The sequence below is a fragment of the Pogona vitticeps genome, chromosome 2 (assembly GCF_051106095.1).
Source record: "Pogona vitticeps strain Pit_001003342236 chromosome 2, PviZW2.1, whole genome shotgun sequence".
In the NCBI taxonomy this organism is placed as follows: Eukaryota; Metazoa; Chordata; class Lepidosauria; order Squamata; family Agamidae; genus Pogona; species Pogona vitticeps.
This window is the reverse complement of record NC_135784.1, coordinates 149,789,276-149,808,045: the sequence shown is the minus strand read 5'-3', so window position 1 is coordinate 149,808,045 and position 18,770 is coordinate 149,789,276. Positions and strand designations below refer to the sequence as shown.

Sequence of the window (18,770 nt, the reverse complement as noted above, 5' to 3'; positions counted from 1 at the left end):
TTATTCAGAACTAGGTCCCCTTGCATTTGATGGACCTTGCCCAGGGACTAGTTACAGAGCAGCAGCTTACGCCGTATGATCCACAGTTCAGAGTCCACAAAAAAATAATTCCATTTTCTTTGCAGATGCTTGATAACCTAGCCCTCTTGCTTACCCAATTTGTTCATTCATTCATTCATTCATTCATTGCCTCAAACTGAAACGCCCCCCCCCCCCGCAAATTGGCTCCAGATGACATGTGATGATTCAAAAAAGCTTCATGAAGTATGAAGATTGGGAGAAGCTGGAGAGCAGAACATGTTTTTCCTTCAATATGTTAAATGATAACTATGTCTTAAAATTGTTATTGTGTCTAATCAGAAGAGAAGGAAAGGCCTTCTGGAAGAAACTGTCAGGGAGAGAAGTACACTATAAAAAGATGAAAACAATGACAAAATAATCCAGTGTTGACAACAAGGAGGACCCAGGAAGAGCCAAAGGCTCTGTGAAGGTAGATAGCTTAGACATTCCTCCCCTGCCTGAACATGCCCAAGGGAGTGTAAATATCTGGACTTCATTTTACAGGGAGACATGCATTCTTATCTCCTGTCCAGATGGTAAACAAAGGCCTCAATCTATGCAAAAACAAATGTACTGCCCGATCACAGAGCAAAATCCCAATGTTTTGTTAATAGAAGTACAGTAACGATCGTCATGCTAAAAACCTCTGTCCCAAGTCCTGAGGAGCGCAACTCTCCATGGCTGACTATGATCTCCACTTTCAGAACCAATATGCCTCTGAATACCAATTGCTGGGAAACAGGAGCAGAAGAGGGCCTCTGTTTGTGTCAGAGGCCCCTTGGGTGAAGTCCTTTCGCTTAGCAGAAAGCAGGCAAGAATGGTGATGTTTCTTGAATTGAGATTCCAGGTTTATTAAACCAAGCTGTAGCAAATACAGATTCAGATTCAATGCACACAATTGTGGGTGCCCAGAATACTGGGGACACTGACATTAGGAATACCATCTCTTTATATAGTCATGGCAGAATAAGCTTGTTTACTCCATTCTGCAGACCCGTTCCCTATTTGCAAAACAAGTTTGAGCCACTACCCTGCTGTGTCATGGTCCAGAAACCAAGGTTTTTAGCAAAACAGGGTATGTATGCTCTGAACCAATAAGGACAGTTCAGGAGTAGACCGTTTTGAGCCTTGCTGGCCATTGTGAAAACAGAACAAGAGATTAGATTGTTATTTTTCTGGTTTGGTCCAGGACAGCTCATCTATTCTTACATATACAGTTGGAATTATGTGCTGTCTTTGACTTGGATAGAAGTTCCCAGTGTAGTTTTTTTTTAAATTTTATTTTATACAAAAAATACAGAAAAAAACCACATACATAACATCCAAAATACAAAAAATAAAAAAAATAAAAATACAAGTAATACTGCTTATTATAAACTAAATTCTAACGTACACCCCATACCCACGGGACTCTATTTACTATAATAATTTTTTTTACATATTACCTCTCCAAAATTGTATTGAGTATTCTTTAGAGGCTTTCCCCCTTCCTTTCACTAACACAAATTCCACAAATTTACCCCAAATATCATAGAAATTGTTACAACTTATTTCCCCTCTTTTTATTTTAAGTTCCATAGTCAATTTATCATTTAATGCAATGTCCCATACTTCACAATACCAGTCTTCAATTTTAATATCATTCTTGTCTTTCCAAAATCTAGCTATTAATATTCTAGCACCTGTCATAAAATTAGTGATTAATTCTTTCGACTGATGGTCCAAATCTGTGCTATCAAAAATTGACAATAAAGCAATTTTGGCATTAAAATCAATATCTTTACCAAATATATCACACATTTCTTTAAAAATCAGTTCCCAAAATTTCTTAACCACTTTACATTCCCACCACATATGAAAATACGTACCAATTTCCTCATCACATTTCCAACATGCTTTGGGGTATGTTGGATTTATTATATCCAATTTTACAGGAGTCAAAAAGTATAATTGATCTATAACCCCTCTAAACTTTTTACCAAATCCCCAACCTTTTATAAGAAGTTTTAGTGTTGACCATTCAACACAATCAAAGGCTTTAAATATATCCAGTGATAAAATCATTGCTTTTATTTTTTTCTTTTTCTATTTCATGTATAATATTTAAAACTCGTCTAGTTAAATTGTCCATTTGTCTACCCTTAATGAAACCACAACCCAGTGTAGTTTTATAAGATAAGCTATACTGCCTGTGCTGGCTTCGGCCAATGGCGGAGCAGCACATAGTCGCTCACTGCAGCTGGCAAGTAAGAGGCAGGAATGTAGAAAAGCTTTGCATCCCAGCCTACAGAGTAGCGAGTGCGAGGATGGCAGGATGGCAGGGCACACTCTATACAGTTAGTGACCAGATGGAGGTTGGAGTTGCTTCTATCCAGGAAATCTTGGCATAATTTGCAATCTGCATAGGGGAAACAGGAAGAAAAAGTAAGAGGTTTTGTCCTGCAGGAGGCAGCCTGAGCTATGTGGTAGTAGAAGGGACAGAGAAACTCTCTGACATACATCCTCATAGCCAAATGAGAGGCATCTCAAACGATTCTTGACATTTGAAAACAGTTATGGGGACAATGTGGATTATGTGTCATTATGTAGTTTAATCACTAGGTGTCACTAGACTTAGTTGTACAGTATTAGTATGTATTCGGGTTGTCCTTGTTTAAAAGAGGCAATTCTGCTGTCTAGCTTCTTGATGGCTGTGTCCCCTAAGCTTTCTTTGAGAGCAGAGCTCGGATCTTTAGATGTTTACAGCTCTTGCCTTTTCAATTGCTAAAGTATAGTCATAGCATGTCAAGACAGTTTCCAGGAATTTAACTCACACTGCTCAAAGTAGGGCTGCCCATAGCTTTCTCTGATGTCAGAAGGTACTCGGCTCCATACGGTTTTGTAGTTCTCCACTATATTTCTGGTAGCAGCTGTAGCAAAACCACCAGGTTCAATAATGCTGACTTGAACTCCAAAGGGAAGAAGTTCACGCCTGAATTGTGGGGAAAAGAAAAGGAAGAAATATGTAATCTTATTAATCCAGAGTAATCATACAAATATTTCATAACTGTTATAGAAAACTTTGGAGTTCAAGTTCAGGAGTGCCCAATGAGTGAAAGGGTTCTTCTCATCAAAATGTTTGAGGAAAGGCCTTCTTGAGTAGGTGCATGGCAAAATAAGAGGACAAGTGTTTATTGTAACATGTAGCATTTTTTAATCCACCCATTGCCTTTTAAAGTTATGATTCCTAACATTTATATTTCATTCCCTATGAGGCTCTCTGAGAAGCTCTAAAAATGTGAAGATAAGCTACACCATCACACTTGCACGAGTAAATATGCACCACTAGGGGGCAATAGAAGTAGAGGCAGATAAAGTTCCGGGTGAATTCTCTCTCTGACTCTCCCAGGCTTGACTTCCCTTTCTTCTATCTGTTCAAGTAGCCACTGGCAACAGGATTTTCCTTTCCCTTAATTATCTAGTTCACTCCAATAAAACATTCTCTCAGCTGAAGGCAGCCTGCTCTTGCTGATTTCAGTTGGACACCTGCTTCTGTATAGTCCAGGGGTGGGCAATTTGCAGAGGTGTGAAGGCACACACATACACCCCTGCAAAGGATAGACTTTCACATCCACCCCCCATAGTCTAATTTTTGTTAAAAAATACTTCCAATTTAAAGACTTGGGGGTGGGGAGAGATCCTGCAGTTGTCAGTTGTTAGTGACCATGGGATCTATAGAGGAAAGAAAGTGACTGCTGTGTCACTTAGGTGATCAGATTAATTAGTCAACGGATCAGTCACTAGAGGGATAGCCATGTAAGTTTCTATACTATTGTAGCAAAAATAACAAGAGTCTTGTTGAACCTTATAGACCAGGGATCCCCAACCTGGAGATCATGACCCCCAAGGGAATTGCAAAGAAAGAGAGAGAGAGAGAGAGGTGTTTCCTTATATGTGTTGTAGCACTTGTTAAATAATTTCTTCTTTGACCTTTCGGAATGGGATGTTAAAGTTAGTGCGTCTGGGTATATATGAGAAACATGCCCTTTGGAGGGAGAAGCCTCTGCTTTTTGTGAAGGGATGAGTTCACCCCATTAAAAATGCCTTTTTATGCAAACGTAGTTGTGGGCAACATACCCCCTAATTTTCAGCCCAGCTGGGCAGGTATTTTACCTCAGACTGTCTGAGAAGGCTTCCACGCCATATTTAGATATGGAGTAAGCTCCTCCGCTGGTTGATATTCTTCCCATCACACTTCCCATGTTGATCACCCTCCCCTTGGCCTTTCTCAGGAGTGGCAGCATGTGCAATGTCACATCAATCATCCCAAGCAGGTTGATGTTTATCACTTTGGCAAAATCTTCCTTGGTTAGCCATTCGTTGGGGGCTGTAGGAATAGCTACACCAGCATTGTTGACCAAGCCCCAGAGACCTGGGTGAACAGAAAGTTTACATGCTCAGAGTTGTTATGAATCCATATTCTTACCTAGCTGAGAATCTGAGGTTTATTTTTTTTAAAGTTTGTCTGAAGTTGCATACATACTTGGATTCTCTCTCTCACACACACACACATACACACACACACATACACACACACATGCACGCACAGACACACACCCTTCAGAGAGCTCAAAGATGGTCTAAAGCGGGGGTCCCCAACTCCCGGTCTGTGGCCTGGTGCCGGTCCGTGGGCTAGACTGAGCCACAGAGACAGATCTCCCTTACCCCCACACAGCCCTTTCACGCATATGTGTGTGCGTGCCCCTGCCCCTTTGTACAAGTGCACGCACCAGTGCGAGTGCCCCCCAAGCGCCCCCGCCAGCCCTTCACGCATGCATGTGAGTGTGTGCGCCCCTCCACCCCTTTGCGTGTGCGAGTGAGTGCGCGCATCCCCCTGCCCCTTCACACATGTGCCCGAGCGCAGGGGGAACCCCAACTTTTCCATACACAGACCCCATCCTCCCCCAACCAGTCCGCGGAGACAAAAAGGTTGGGGACCACTGGTCTAAAGGACTCCACAGAGGATCATGACAGTCTCTTGTGGTATGCCTTAGGTTAAAGGGCGTCTGAACTGAAGCTGTAGCTCCATGAGGACTTTAAACTGGAACTTTTCAGACACAGTTCACCATTCTAACTGCTGCATCATACAGACTCACACATTTTAGGATCATACCCAATCCTTATAACAAAATTTCAGGAAATGGTTTTAAAAATATAACATCACACTGATACTGGCTTTTTAGAAGATGGTTTATTTTGTTTCTGGATGAGTCAAAGAGGATTACTGGATAAATTGTTCCTTGCTATTGATGTGATACAAGATACTGTGTCGTAAAATGTCAACTACATAGAGATTTTTAAATATATGTTTTTTATTTACTTAACAGAAAATACTCAGAAAAAGCAACTAAAAGAATATGTAACATGACATTTCTGTGCCGTCTTTCTCCCCAAAAGGACCCAAGGTGGTTCACGTTACTAGAACAGTATTTAAAGCTAAAACAGTAAGTACACACACATTTAAAAAGGATTGAACAAGTACTATATTAAGATGGCACCTGAGATAAATATTAAAACACATTTAAAAGAGCAGAGCACAACTAGAGCCTGAGAAGGATCCATTTAAAACCCCTTTCTGGTCACCAATCATTAAGGAAAAGCCTGCCTGAAGAGGAAGGTCTTCATTCTGCTTGCAGAAGGACAGCAGAGATGAGGGTAGCCTAGATTCCCGTGGGAGGGAATTTCAGAGTCTGGGAGAAGTGACAGAGAAGGCCCTGACTAAAGCAATAGATAACATATCCATCTTAATCATACTTAATAATCATAGTTAATCCAATATATTTAACTAAAACACAGTGCTTCCGTTCACCAGGATTAATAAGGATACATTTAGTTTTCCATTTAATATAATGGATCCCCCTTTCCCCTCCGGAATTGCAATATTTCTTTAAAGCTAGGTGTCCTTTCCCCTTTATTAATACGAATTCTGTGAAGTCTCCCCATATACAGTGGTGCCTCACTTAGCAATGTTAATCCGTTCCGAAAAAACATTGCTAAGTGATTTAATCGCTAAGCAATTTTAAAAAGCCCATAGGAACATATTAAAATGCATTTAATACGTTCCTATGGGCTAAAAACTTACCTTAAAGCGAAATTCCTCCATAGCGGTGGCCATTTTGGGTGCCTCTACAGCAAGGCAAAACAGCAGCGGCCATTTTGTTTTTGTGGCGGCCATTTTGGAACCGCCGAACAGCTGTTTAAAAAAGTTTGCTTTGCCATGATCGCTTCCCCGTGATCATCGCAAAGCGAATTTTAGCCATAGAGGACATCGCTAAGCGATTGCTCCAGAAATGCCCAAAAGTCCATCGCAAAGCGATTTCATCACTCAACGGAGCAATCGCTAAGCGAGGCACCACTGTATCATTAAAATATTTCTATTTAACAATCATTTTAATTTTAATACTGTATTACCTACCAACTTAATTCCAAATATTTCAAATCTTATTATAGCATTCAGATAACTGAAAATCATATTTTGCTTTCCTTTTTTGCTATAATTAATCTTGCTGCTGTTAGTAAAAAAGAAATTAGCTCTTTCTTCAAACCTCCATGTAGAACATTCTATAAAATAGATAAAAGGATTGCTAAAGAACAAATGTCCATGTTTAACTTTAGTATTACTGTACATTCATTTCCTTAAAAATCAATTTCCAGAACATCCCCATAACATATGAAAATCTACAACTACAACATATGCATATCTACAACTTGATCACATCTCCAACACAATTTAGAATATTTAGTATCTTTATGATTTAAGTTTACCAGTACAGTGGTGCCTTGACTTACGCACTTAATCCGTCCCAGATTTTCTTAAATCGAAACGTTTGTAAGTCGAAGCACCATTTCCCATAGGAATGCATTGAAGACCAATTAATCCGTTCTGGCCGAAGAAAAACATCACAAAAGAAATAAAAAGAACACAGCAAGTCTGGTTAGAAGGCGCTGGGGCTTTAAGGGAAAAAAAAGAAATCCAGAACTGAACAGCAAAGCCAGCTCCATTGCTCAGGCTTTAAGAAAAAAAAATCTAAAACTAAATAGCAAAGCCAGCTCTGTCACTGCAGCTTTAAGAAAAAAAAGAACTCCAAAAATAAACAGCAAAGCCAACAACACAGCACAGAAACATACCCCCCCCCGCAGCCAAAACCCACCCTGAACAGTTTTTTAAAAGGAGAAAACAGCATTTTACCTCACTGCAAACACACACACATGCTCACTCAGAAGCAGAAGGAGGCACTCTCTAACTGCTGAAAGCGAAAGAGCTACAGTACAAAGAAGCAGCCTTGTCGCCACCTACAGTTAGAAATTGAATTTCCGGCCTTTTTCCCCACCCTTTTTCTGTTTGTAAGTGGAAACTCCATTTGCAAGTAGAAGCAAAATAATGCGAACAGACCCATTTATAACTCGAAATGTTCCTAAGTAGGGGCGGGCGTTCGTAAGTGGAAGCACCACTGTATTAAATACCATCTCCATATTAACTTAAAAAAATCCCTTATTATTATAGACATACTGCTTAAAATTATTTTGTCACATACAGTACATTGTTCCATACCTCAACATTTTTTTTCAGCTTAGTCTCCTTCCCATACAGCTTTGGAAACTTTCTGATGGTCCTCTACTTCTATCAATATTGTATTACTCATGTCGCTAAGTCATGTCTGACTCTTCATGACCTCACAGACTACTAGAGCATGCCAGGCCCTCCTGTCTTCAACTGCCTCCCGGAGTTGGGTCAAATTGATGTTGGTAGCTTCGATGACACTGTCCAACCATCTCGTCCTCTGTGGCCCCTTTCTCCTCTTGCCCTCACTTTCCCAGCATTAGAGTCTTTTCCAGGGAGTCTTCTCTTCTCATGAGATGGCCAAAGTATTGGAGCCTCAGCTTCAGGATCTGTCCTTCTAGTGAGCACTCAGGGTTGATTTCCTTCAAAATGGATAGGTTTGTTATCCTTGCAGTCCAGGGGACTCTCAAGAGTCTCCTCCAGCAGCACAATTCAAAAGCATCAATTCTTCAGCAGTCAGCCTTCTTTATGGTCCATCTCTCACTTCCATACATCACTACTGGAAAAACCATAGCTTTGACTATACGGACCTTTGTCGGCAAGGTGATGTCTCTGTTTTTTAAGATGCTGTCTAGGTTTGTCATCGCTTTCCTCCCAAGAAGCAGGTGTCTTTTAAGTTTGTGGCTGCTGTCACCATCTGCAGTGATCGTAGAGCCCAAGAAAGTAAATTCTGTCACTGCCTCCATATCTTCCCATTCCTGTATCTTTTCATTCCTAATTAAACTTGATAACTATTATTGTTTTGGGATGTTCTGAAAACCTTTCCTGTTGCAAATTCCCCTGCTCTCTTTTCAGAGATATGTGTTTGTTTGTGTGGGGGTGGGGGTGTCATGTGCTGATGACGAGGTTGTGGATGTCTCCTTTCCTTGTTCCTTTCTTTAAGGAGAAAAGGCAGGATAAAAATATGTAAAAGAAGTAAAAGAAGCAATAAATGTGTTGATGCTTACATTATAAACACACATTTCTTCCATGGTGTAGGGAGCACAGCTAGGGGGTGCCATTGCCTCCACCCACCCATTGTCACTGCCCTCAGTTGAAAATACCTTCTGTGTGTAATTGTTTTAGTTGTCTAATAAGGATATTAGCCATTCTCACCTTTGGATTACGTCATCAAGAAGTGTGATAACAGAGGAAGCAAAGATTGACAGAGGTAACATAATGGGAGAGGAGCAGCAAATATGATAGCATAGTAGTACATGGGGAAGGGGAACAGAAGACATAAGCAGGTCAGCAGAAAAGAGGTGGAGAGAAGAGAGGACAGTCGAGGAGGTCAGAAAAGGCAAGCAAAATAGTAGAGGATGGATGAGGAAAGGGAGAGAGATGGCTGGGTTACAGAAAGTGAAAACAAGATGACAGAGGAGGGAGGGTGGAATGGAAAGTAGGGTGTAACTTCTGATGGTTTGTTTTACTCCTTTTGTTGAGGAAGCACTCAAGATGTAAGAGCAGAGGTCTGCTGAATGCCGCTCTAGGACATGTTTTGCACAGTTCAGGATTAGATTTGCAAAGGGTTCTTTCCAAAAAATCTTAAGAAGTTTTCAGTTGCCAGTTTTGTTTGCCATGCCCCCGCCCAAATAAAAATAAAAATAAAACGAAGGGCAGGGCAGGGAAGGATTGAAAATCTCTCGTCCAACACAGTGGCATCAGAAACTGAGTGAGAAAGGAAGAGTTTCAAAGAGGCTATTTGCTGGGCAATTCATCACTAATCTTCCTATCATAATTAACAGAAATCAGTATTATGGGCTTATGTTTAATTCTAGGCATTGCCCCCTCCCAAAGCCTCAATGCTTCAGCTCTTTGTAATGGACAATTTATTGTGCTTCATGCCCTCCCTAAGTAAGGGTAATGAATTAGAAAAGAACCCCAGAGTAGACCCTGGGTTGCAACCATTTGATATTGATGGCATCTGTAAAAAGAAAATTGAGTAAGAGGGAAATCACTTCCTTGCTTGGAATGTCCAAAAGCTCTGAATGAACAATAGTAAAGAAATCGCAGTCGTGTGTGCCTCATAAATGTGGAGCTGCTTGCATTTGATCTCATTAGAAATTAAAACCAACAAATCAGGGCAGCTGTGGCACTCTTTGTAGTCTTTGCCTTGTGGGTTCCCCCACGACCCAGTCATGCCTTCAAGCCCCTGTTTCTCCTTCAGATAAGCACTCCATTTCTTCACACCAGCAGCTGGCATTGAAAGAACTTAACAACATCACCAACACACGATATTGTGGAACTTGGCAAATTAAACATTTGCTGCTGAGATTGGCAAGGTCATTAGATTACACCTGTGAGTATTTGAAGAGAATGCAGTGGCCACAGCTGATGAATAAAATGGCAAGGGACAGGAGCAACCTTGCTGTTTCAAAGACCAGCAGCATGGTGCCAAATGTTCTCTGTTTATGGAAGGACTGAGTTAAGCAACTGCAAGGGACATAAGGGACACCTACTCAACCCCTTGCCACAGTGAAAACCCCTCACCCTCCCTAAAGGCCAAAGAACTTCTGTTTAAAAGTCTCCAGTTACAGCCAGGAGTTACCTTAGTGATAGTCCACATGGGCCCTTTTCATGCAGGTTGGTGTGGTGTGAACCATGTCATTTGGGTTGAAGGAGAGGGACGATATGCCCTTTGACACGGTCCTTGCATCCAAATGATGTATTGACTTCACCCACTCTTTACATACATACTGTACACACATATGTCAATCCTTGCCATATGCCTTCCTCCAGTCTTCTCTGCTATGCATGACAGTTCTCTTGCTTGTACACCCTTGACCATTCCTCATACAAGTCATCACACTCAGTTTGCCTCTGAAACATCTGCTCAGAGTCGGACCTTCTACTCCAGTCACAGTCTACTTGTGTCTCTCTTCTTTTGTGCAAAAAAAAAAAAAACAGCCTCCAACTCTTACCCCCCCCTTTACACCTGCTCCGTCCCGGCCTCTACCTGGATTACTTGTTACCTTGAGATGATCTGTGAAGAGGGAAGGCCAGCCAGCATTGCTGGGGCCATTGCCTTCCTTTCTGGTGCTCAGCGTGCTTGCCTGTCACCTTCAAACTGTTCTTTCACCACTTGCTGGCCACCTCTCAACTGATCATGCCCCCCAATTACATGAGCTAATTGAACTGTGCCAAAAAGAATGCATGCCCTATCACTGTACCAGAAAGGTATGTGACAGCTCTTAAAGGGGAAAGATGGAACAATCTAAGTAGAATTATATCTGCATATATTTCAGTTCCAGACTGTGCCATCAGTGGTCCATATACTATATATCTGAGGCAATCTCTTGCAGTTGTGAGAACCTGATCGGGATAACTGACCACCCCAGGAGTCCTACAAAGATTTATAGACCTCCCAGGCAAAAGAATCGTTCGTTCATTTAGTCGTGTCCGACTCTTCGTGACCCCATGGACCAGAGCACGCCAGGCCCTCCTATCTTCCACTGCCTCCCGGAGTTGTGTCAAACTCATACTGGTTGCTTCGGTGACACTGTCCAACCATCTCATCCTCTGTCGTCCCCTTCTCCTCTTGCCTTCACACTTTCTTAACATCAAGGTCTTTTCCGAGGAGTCTTCTCTTCTCATGAGATGGTCAAAGTACTGGAGCCTCAGCTTCAGGATCTGTCCTTCCAGTGAGCACTCAGGGTTGATTTCCTTTAGAATTGATAGGTTTGTTCTCCTTGCAGTCCAGGGGACTCTCAAGAGCGTCCTCCAGCACCACAATTCAAAAGCATCAATTCTTCGGCGGTCAGCTTTCTTTATGATCCAGCTCTCACTTCCATACATCACTACAGGAAAAACCATAGCTTTGACTATGCGGACTTTCATTGGCAAGGTGATGTCTCTGCTTTTTAGGATGCTGTCAAGGTTTGTCATCGCTTTCCTCCCAAGAAGCAAGCGTCTTTTAATTTCGTGCTGCTGTCTCCATCTGCAGTGATCATGGAGCCCAAGAAAGTAAAATTTGTCACTGTCTCCATGTCTTCTCCTTCTATTTCCCAGGAGGTGATGGGACCAGTGGCCATGATCTTAGTTTTTCTGATGTTGAGCTTCAGACCGTTTTTGGCACTCTCCTCTTTCACTCTCATTACAAGGTTCTTTAATTCCTCCTCACTTTCTGCCATCAGAGTGGTATCATCTGCATATTGGAGGTTGTTGATATTTCTTCCAGCAATCTTGATTCCGGCTTGAGATTCCTCCAGTCCAGCCTTTCGCATGATGTATTCTGCATATAAGTTGAATAAGCAGGGGGACAATATACAGCCTTGTCGTACTCCTTTCCCAATTTTGAACCAATCAGTTGTTCCATATCCAGTTTTAACTGTTGCTTCCTGTCCCACGTATAGGTTTCTCAGGAGACAGATAAGGTGGTGAGGCACTCCCATTTCTTTAAGGACTTGCCATAGTTTGCTGTGGTCCACACAGTCAAAGGCTTTTGCATAGTCAATGAAGCAGAAGTAGATGTTTTTCTGGAACTCTCTGGCTTTCCCTATAATCCAGCGCATGTTAGTAATTTGGTCTCTAGTTCCTCTGCCCCTTCGAAATCCAGCTTGTACCTCTGGGAGTTCTCGGTCCACATACTGTTGAAGCCTACCTTGGAGGATTTTTAGCATAACCTTGCTAATGTGTGAAATGAGTGCAATTGTGCGGTAGTTGGAGCATTCTTTGGCACTGCCCTTCTTTGGGATTGGGATGTAGATTGATCTTTTCCAGTCTTCTGGCCACTGTTGAGTTTTCCAAACTTGCTGGCATATTGAATGTAGCACCTTAACAGCATCATCTTTTAAGATTTTAAATAGTTCGACTGGGATGCCATCACCTCCACTGGCCTTGTTGTTAGCCAGGCTTTCTAAGGCCCACTCGACTTCACTCTCCAGGATGTCTGGCTCAAGGTCTGCAACCACATTATCTGGGTTGTCCGGGATATCCAAACCTTTCTGGTATAATTCCTCTGTGTATTCTTGCCACCTCTTCTCGATGTCTTCTGCTTCTGTTAGGTCCCTCCCATTTTTGTCCTTTATCATGCTCATCTTTGCACGAAATGTTCCTCTAATATCTCCAATTTTCCTGAACAGATCTCTGGTTTTTCCTTTTCTGATATTTTCCTCTATTTCTTTGCATTGTTCATTTAAGAAGGCCCTCTTGTCTCTCCTTGCTATTCTTTGGAAGTCTGCATTCAATTTTCTGTAACTTTCCCTATCTCCCTTGCATTTTGTTTCCCTTCTCTTCTCTGCTATTTCTAAGGCCTCGCTGGACAGCCACTTTGCTTTCTTGCATTTCCTTTTCTTTGGGATGGTTTTTGTTGCTGCCTCCTGTACAATGTTACGAGCCTCTATCCAAAGTTCTTCAGGCACTCTGTCCACCAAATCGAGTTCCTTAAATCTGTTATTAAGGGATGTGGTTTAGATTATACCTGACTAGCCCAGTGGTTTTTCCTACTCTCTTCAGTTTAAGCTTGAATTTTGCTATGAGAAGCTGATGATCAGAGCCACAATCAGCTCCAGGCCTTGTTTTTGCTGACTGTATTGAGCTTCTCCATCTTTGGCTGCAGAGAATATAATCAAAAGAATAGATTCTATGATTCATCATATCTGAAATTATCCCAGTAAAGCGTTAATCCCAGAATGAAATCAGGTAATCAGTAAAAAGCTCTTACAAAAATATCTAATTACTAGTGTCTTCATTGTTGCAATAATTCCAGGCAACTCAAGAACTTGTTTATTCTGTACAAATTCTATTTATTTGAATCATTTATAGGTTCCATATGAAAAACATAAACTCCAAAAGTATTAAAAACATGTAGCTTTTAAAAAGTCACAGGTATGCTGCTTTATCTTGCAATAATCGCCTTTCTAGCTATAAACAAATCTGTAAGCAAAAATACTTGAATGCTTAACATAATGCTTAAAAGGTGAACTTAAGTTGTAGAATACATCTCTAGAACACTTCAGGATTCTTAAAAAATAAACTTATAAATAGTAAAAGCCTTATAACTTTCAATGAAAGGCATTAAAATACTTAAAACATTTAAAGGAAAAAAGCATTATGCAGCTCTAAGCATGTTATTAACACAGAGAAAAATATTTTCTCACCAAGCCTTAGCCAGTTGGAATAAATAGCTATGTCCATGTTATTTCCTGGCCACTCTGAGACCGTTCATGAGATGAATCTTGTCTCTTTTCCACTTCCTTCGGACAGAATGTTCCTCCATTATATATCAGTACGAGATGGTTTTCTTTATATAGTCGAGGGCTGCATCATTAGTTTATATACTTTTCAACCAATTAGAAAACTACATGTTTAAGATCAGGAGGCTTCTCATCCCAAGGCATTCTCCTCCCAGACTGAGCAAAGCTCAGCTACTTGCATCGTCAAGGCTTGGCCTGTCAAGCTCCTTGAGAGCTTAGTGCTAGGCCTTCAAGGTAAAATTTGGAGTAAAATTCCCCCTCTCTTCAGCAGTGGTCTCCAACCTTGGGCTTCCAGATGTTCTTGGACTTCAATTCCCAGAAATCCTGGCCAGCAGAGGTGGTGGTGAAGGCTTCTGGGAGTTGTAGTCCAAGAACATCTGGAGGCTGGGGACCACTGCTCTTCAGGATTACTGGTAGTGTTAATTCACTGATAGTACAATACATTCGGGACAGTACAACACATATGCATATTTAATTCATTAATGCCACGGAGTATTATATGATTTCATACTCCTTATTGTTACTACATTAAATTAGGGCATTATCAATTCTTTAGTATGAGGCTAAACTCTTATAAAACAAATTTGTTTCTTCTTCTCCCCTTGCTTATAATTAAACAAACTGCTTAAAATAACATTCATCCTTTTCTCTTTTTACACTAATCTGTAAAAAGCTTCTACTGTACAAATATACTGCTGTTCTCATTTGTTTAACATAAGTTTCTACATCTATTTTGTGATATCTCTTTGTTAATTAACATTATAAGTAAAATATAAATCAAGTGGCAATTTAAAATGTACTCCATTTTTTTCTCTGTTATCTTTGTTTCACATAATGTAAGCATTGTACTGCTGACTTTTTTCACTGCAAAAACTGACATGGAAATGAATTATCTACTACTGCCTTGTTATCTTATCAGTAACTTGTTTTACCAAAAATGTTTTGATGTTTTGTAAACAATTTTCCTCAGCTGTAGTTTTTCAATAATACTTTCATTTTTAATGTACCTCTCTGAGGCATCTTTTAAAAGAACTTTCATTTTTAGGGCAACACTTTTGCACCCAAAAGGAGGGACATGGTGGCGCTGCGGGCTAAACCGCAGAAGCCTGTGCTGCAGGGTCAGAAGACCAAGCAGTCGTAAGATCGAATCCACGCGACGGGGTGAGCTTCCGTCGCTTGTCCCAGCTCCGCGCCAACCTAGCGGTTCGAAAGCATGCAAATGCGAGTAGATCAATAGGGACCACCTTGGTGGGAAGGTAACGGCATTCCGTGTCTAAGTCGCACTGGCCATGTGACCACAGAAGATTGTCTTCGGACAAACGCTGGCTCTATGCCTTGGAAACAGGGATGAGCACCGCCCCCTAGAGTCGAACACGACTGGACAAAAATTGTCAAGGGGAACCTTTACCTTTGCACCCAAAAAAATCAAGTTCTTGAACTCTGATATAATGATGAATAGTTCTTTCTGAAAGCAAGTTTTTCCTAGTGTTTAGCTGAAAACTAAATCCATTCACTTGGATCCCACCCTCTGTGGTCAGAGACAACAAATGTGGTTAATCACTATGTGACAGCCCTTCAGAGATGCAAGGATGGCTGTCACATTGCTTCTTAATCTCCTCTTTTCCATGTGAAATATACCCAAAGTTCCTCCACTGTTGCTCACATACAGTTGTGTTCAAAATTATTCAACCCCCACTGAAATTGAATGTTTTGGCCATTTTGACATTGATTTTGATCATTCAGTCATCTTGCTTACATTTACATGAAAGAGGCACTTGTAGGTCAGAGAAATACAACCTTAAGTTTATAATGAAATAACCACAAATGTCTTTTCTGTGCTCACATCATTATTAGTTTTTATTCAACCCCCAAGTGACATTAAATCTTAGTACTTAGTACAACATCCTTTTACAGTTATAACAGCTTTTAAACGTGAAGCATAGCTTGACACAAGTGTCTTGCAGCGATCTACGGGTATCTTCGCCCATTCTTCATGGGCAAAAGCCTCCAGTTCAGTCAAATTCTTAGGCTTGCGCACTGCAACTGCTTTCTTTAAGTCCCACCAGAGGTTCTCAATCGGATTTAAGTCTGGTGACTGTGATGGCCACTCCAAAATGTTCCAGCCTTTCCTCTGCAACCATGCTCTAGTGGACTTGGAGGCATGCTTGGGATCATTGTCCTGTTGAAAGGTCCAACGTCTCCCAAGCCTCAGGTGTGTGACGGACTGCATCACATTTTCATCCAATATCTCCTGGTACTGAAGAGAATTCATGGTACCTTGTACACGCTGAAGCTTCCCTGTACCTGCAGAAGCAAAACAGCCCCAAAGCATTATTGACCTTCCGCCATGCTTCACAGTAGGCAAGGTGTTCTTTTCGTCATATGCCTTGTTCTTTCTCCTCCAAACATAGCGTTGATCCATGGGCCCAAACAGTTCTAATTTTGTTTCATCAGTCCACAGAACACTATCCCACAACTTTTGTGGTTTGCCCACATGACTTTTGGCATACTGCAGTCGACTCTTCTTATTCTTGGGAGACAGCAAGGGGGTGCGTCTGGGGGTTCTGGCATGGAGACCTTCATTACGCAGTGTGCGCCTTATTGTCTGAGCTGAAACTTCTATACCCACATCTGACAAATCTTTTTTCAGTTCCTCAGCAGTCACACGGGGACTTTTCACCACTCTACGCTTTAGGTAGCGCACAGCAGTCGAAGTCAGCATCTTCTTTCTTCCACGACCAGGTAGCATTTCAACAGTGCCCTTTGCCTTGAATTTGCGAATGATGCTTCCTATGGTGTCTCTTGGTATGTTTAACTTCTTTGCAATCTTCTTATAGCCATTGCCCTTCCTGTGAAGACAAATCACCTCTTCTCTTGTCTTCCTGGACCATTCTCTTGACTTCACCATGTTTGTAACCACACCAGTAAATGTCTAGAAGGAGCTGAGTATCACAGTCATTTTAAAGCTGCCTAATTGGTGCTTATTATGCTTGATTGGTGCTTGGTGACATCCACAGGTGTTTTCAATACCTGATCGAAAACACCTGAATGAACCTCTCTTCTTCAGAGTGGTAGTCTTTATTTATTTATTTATTTATTTATTGGACTTATATACCGCCCCATAGCGCTACAAGCACTCTCCGGGCGGTTTACAATTTAATTATACAGGCTACACATTGCCCCCCCAGCAAGCTGGGTACTCATTTTACCGACCTCGGAAGGATGGAAGGCTGAGTCAACCTTGAGCCGGCTACCTGGGATTTGAACCCCAGGTCGTGAGCACAGTTTTAGCTGCAGTACAGCGTTTTAACCACTGCGCCACGAGGCTCAGTGGTGCAACCCCTTTAAGGGGTTGAATAATTGTGGCAATGAAGAAACCACAAAAGAAACATTACTACTGTATTATATAAACAATTGGTGTTATTTTAGTTGCATTTGGTTCTTTAAAACGTCCTTGTAGGATTTCATTCTGAATACAATTCCAAATGTACACTATAGTCCCTAAACCCCTTTACAGCATTGGGGGTTGAATAATTTTGAACACAACTGTAGCTTGGATTCCAGAACTTTTCTTATCTTTCCCATTCTACTCTGGACATGCTTCCTATTTTATTCCTGCAAAGTCACCTCTTGAAAAACCTAACAGGGATTTCAAAATATGCGAGATAGTTAAGGAGTGTTTTTACCCTTGCCATCATGGTACATTTTCTCTTCTGTTGTTTGGCTCTCTCCAAACAAACAAAAAAAAACAAAAGCCACAGCTTGACTGATTGATCTATAGGCTCCCTTTCTCCCAATAAGGTTTTTTTTTTGGGGGGGGGGACCCAAACCAGAGAGGAAACTGCCTGTGTTCAGACAATACACTAAGGAAACCAGATAGTAAAACTCTGTAGTTTTCTTCACTTCAAGAAGGATTGGTCATAACTGACATGGCAGGATTCCCTAGACTGGCAGGTCATTTGAAACTCAGTGAGACTGGCGCTGAGGTAAAGAGTGACATCTCCAACTGTGTGGGAAGCCAAAGACAATTCTAGTGAAAGAAGAAGGGTAACAACAGAAAAGCACAAGTAGACCTGGACCTATGTTTGAAGTAAGCCAGTCCTCCTCTCCCCACACAGCAGTGACAGACCACAACAAAACATAGAACAAGCCTATTACCTTTGTCTCCAACACATCCTTTCACCCACTTTGTTGCTGCAGCAACACTCTCTGTGGAGGTGACATCTAAAATGGTGGTTTTCAGTCTCCCTGAGGTGGCCTTCTCAAGATCCTCTGTCCCTTTTTGGGTGAGACAGGCGGCCAACACCTGCATCCCCCGGGTGTCCAGCTGCCTGGCAAGCTGGTTTCCGAAGCCGGAGTCACAGCCAGTAATGAAGACATACTTCTCTGTCAGTTTCTCCACAGCCTGTCTCTCACGATACCATTGACGAAGGAAGTAAAGCCCCAACAGGGCAGCCAAGTAGAGCCACATGGCTAAATCCTGCAGGCAAGAAGGAAGTGTGTAAAAACTGTAGCATATGCAAGCTTGGAAGAGTTTCCTTTTTGTGCTGTCATTCTGAGAATATGATGAGCATTGCCACTGATGATTCTGAGAATTGCAGTCCAGGAAATTACGCTCTCAAGATCTTTCCAGGTCTACGGAGAACTGAGGTCTGATTCTCATTCAGCTATTTAAGCTTAGTAGATGGGCTTTGATTGGCCACAATTTAGCTTCACAGGGCAGAGGTGAGCATACAGTCAGAAGCAAGGAGCTTTGAATGCTTCTGTAAGAATCTGGAATGAATGCAAGATAGTGTGTGTGTTTTCTGTCCCATTGTCAGAACTGACTTATCTTGAAAGCCTGGTTAGAACTGCTATAAGTGAGATATTCAAGGAGTAGTTTTACCAGTTCCACTTCCCCAGTGAGTTTCCGTGGCTGAGTGGAGGATTCAAACCTA

At 41.6% G+C, this 18,770-nt stretch overlaps 1 protein-coding gene across 2 annotated transcripts in view; it reads right to left on the bottom strand.

Moving 5' to 3' along the window:
• Positions 1-886: 886 nt before the first annotated feature.
• The window catches only part of LOC110085890 (retinol dehydrogenase 16), a 32,890-nt gene continuing 15,006 nt past the window's right edge, over positions 887-18,770 (bottom strand). For both annotated transcript variants that reach the window (XM_020806454.3, XM_072990818.2), the window contains exons 2-5: positions 17,992-18,313; positions 4,213-4,471; positions 2,874-3,031; positions 887-2,458 (exon numbers count right to left, since the gene is read on the bottom strand). In XM_020806454.3, coding sequence (XP_020662113.3) covers positions 2,241-2,458; positions 2,874-3,031; positions 4,213-4,471; positions 17,992-18,304 — 948 coding nt within the window. In that variant the 5' untranslated portion in view covers positions 18,305-18,313 and the 3' untranslated portion in view covers positions 887-2,240. The remainder of the gene's footprint in view (positions 2,459-2,873; positions 3,032-4,212; positions 4,472-17,991; positions 18,314-18,770) is intronic.